At 62.8% G+C, this 1,627-nt stretch overlaps 1 protein-coding gene across 1 annotated transcript in view; it reads right to left on the bottom strand.

Annotated features, from left to right (window-relative positions):
• LOC103609917 (epididymal-specific lipocalin-5-like) overlaps positions 1-1,057 on the bottom strand; it is a 2,945-nt gene extending 1,888 nt beyond the window's left edge. Inside the window, exons 1-3 of the mRNA XM_008594177.1 lie at positions 962-1,057; positions 593-729; positions 183-262 (exon numbers count right to left, since the gene is read on the bottom strand). Coding sequence (XP_008592399.1) covers positions 183-262; positions 593-729; positions 962-1,057 — 313 coding nt within the window. The remainder of the gene's footprint in view (positions 1-182; positions 263-592; positions 730-961) is intronic.
• Positions 1,058-1,627: the final 570 nt, after the last annotated feature.

Below are 1,627 nucleotides of genomic sequence, written 5' to 3'. Positions count from 1 at the left end.
AAAAAAGACACCAAAAAAAAGGTTTTCTGAGATTTCCAGGAGGAGCTGTCAAGCCCTGGCAGAGATCCCAGTGGCTGAGGCCGGGTTTGGGCCACACCCCCAGGACCGTGGTGAGTGGGACAGGGGCATGTCCCAGAGCAGGGGCTGCCTCCCCACCTGCCCCGGCCCAGCAGCACCCTTACCAGCCGTTTTCAAGACCTTGAACTTCCCTGGGGTGTCCCCTTGCAGGGCCCCATCCTTCTCTTTCACACAGCGGTCCTCACTAGAGAAAGGACAGCCCAGGGGCAGGGAGCCCTCAGCAAGGCATGAGCCCTGATCCCAGACAGCCAGACCCTTGCCCCACCCCCAGTGCCCAGCCCAGGCAGGAGGCCGCCCTCGGGGAGGGGACAAACAGGAAGGGGCCGCGGGCCCTGCTCCATCAGTGAAGTGTGCCCATCTCTGCAGCACCAGCTCACGTACAGGCCGACGCTGACTGGGACAGACATGTGGGGCGGGAGGACCCCTCAAGTGAGCAGAGGGCACGGCAGAGGGCAACCTCCTGGTCCTCCCAGCACAGGGCTGCTGACCCTGGACAGGCCGGGTCCCAACTCACTCATAGTATGCAGTGGTCAGGGCCAGGTGGCTCCCTTCCAGCTCGACAAGCACGGCCCGCATCTTCTCCGTCCTGTGGGCTGAGCTGTACAAACCCAGCTTGGAGGCGACGGCGATCTCGTACCAGAGGCCTGAGAGCTGGGGTACAAGAGCAGGAGGCAGGCTGCCCAGGCGCACCCGTGTCCAAGATCAGGGGCCCTGGGGGGCTCTCTGGGACAGCCCCCCCCCACTGAGAGGGGACACCAGTCTGGAAAGTTGCAAAGTGGAGGGTGTCCCACGCGTGGCGCTGGTGAAGGGCCTCCCCGGCACGCACTGGGCAGGCGTGGCCCCCACAGTGGGAGCCCTCAGCTCCACCGGGACGTACAGCTACCTTGACCATGTCAAAGTCCTTCAACGCAGCATCCTGACTGCTGGCCACCAGCCCCACACACATCCCCATCAGGGCGACGAGAACTTTGCCCTCCATGTGCACAGTCTGGCGGGCGCCTGGGGCCAACTCCTACAGCACGGCAGCCAACAGCCTCTGGCAGCGGCCCTGGACTTTATGTCCTTCCCCTTGGGCACGTGGAAGGGGCACAGCCTGGCCCTCATTAGACAAGTTGGCTGCACATCGTACACCAGCTGGGCAGCTCGCCCACCTGCCAGATGGTGGGGCCTCGAGGAGTCACCACCAGTGGCAGCTGATCTTGTTGCTGGATGTCCACTCATTATTCATTCACTCATTCACTGTCCAGCTAGGCATGGGTGGAGCACAGGTCCCAGTTAAGACAGTCCAGGTCCCCCATGACCCCCGGCATGCCCCAGATGCAGGTGCCATGCACCGGAGGGCCAGTGAGGACATGAGATCTGCCATCTGGAGCAGCTCACAGTCACAGGGCCCAGGACAGCAGTGCCCACGCAGCTGAGTCTGTGCACCTACCCTCCAGGGGCTGAGAGCAGCAAGGGGTGAGCCAGGAAGTCCTGACCCCTCTGGTTCCACCAACTGACCTACCGAGTCCTTTGAAGAAGCCACATTGGTCAGCAAATGACTGATGAA

Source organism: Galeopterus variegatus, unplaced genomic scaffold (assembly GCF_000696425.1).
Source record: "Galeopterus variegatus unplaced genomic scaffold, G_variegatus-3.0.2 Scaffold10294, whole genome shotgun sequence".
Taxonomy (NCBI): Eukaryota; Metazoa; Chordata; class Mammalia; order Dermoptera; family Cynocephalidae; genus Galeopterus; species Galeopterus variegatus.
This window is presented reverse-complemented; position numbering and strand designations above follow the sequence as displayed.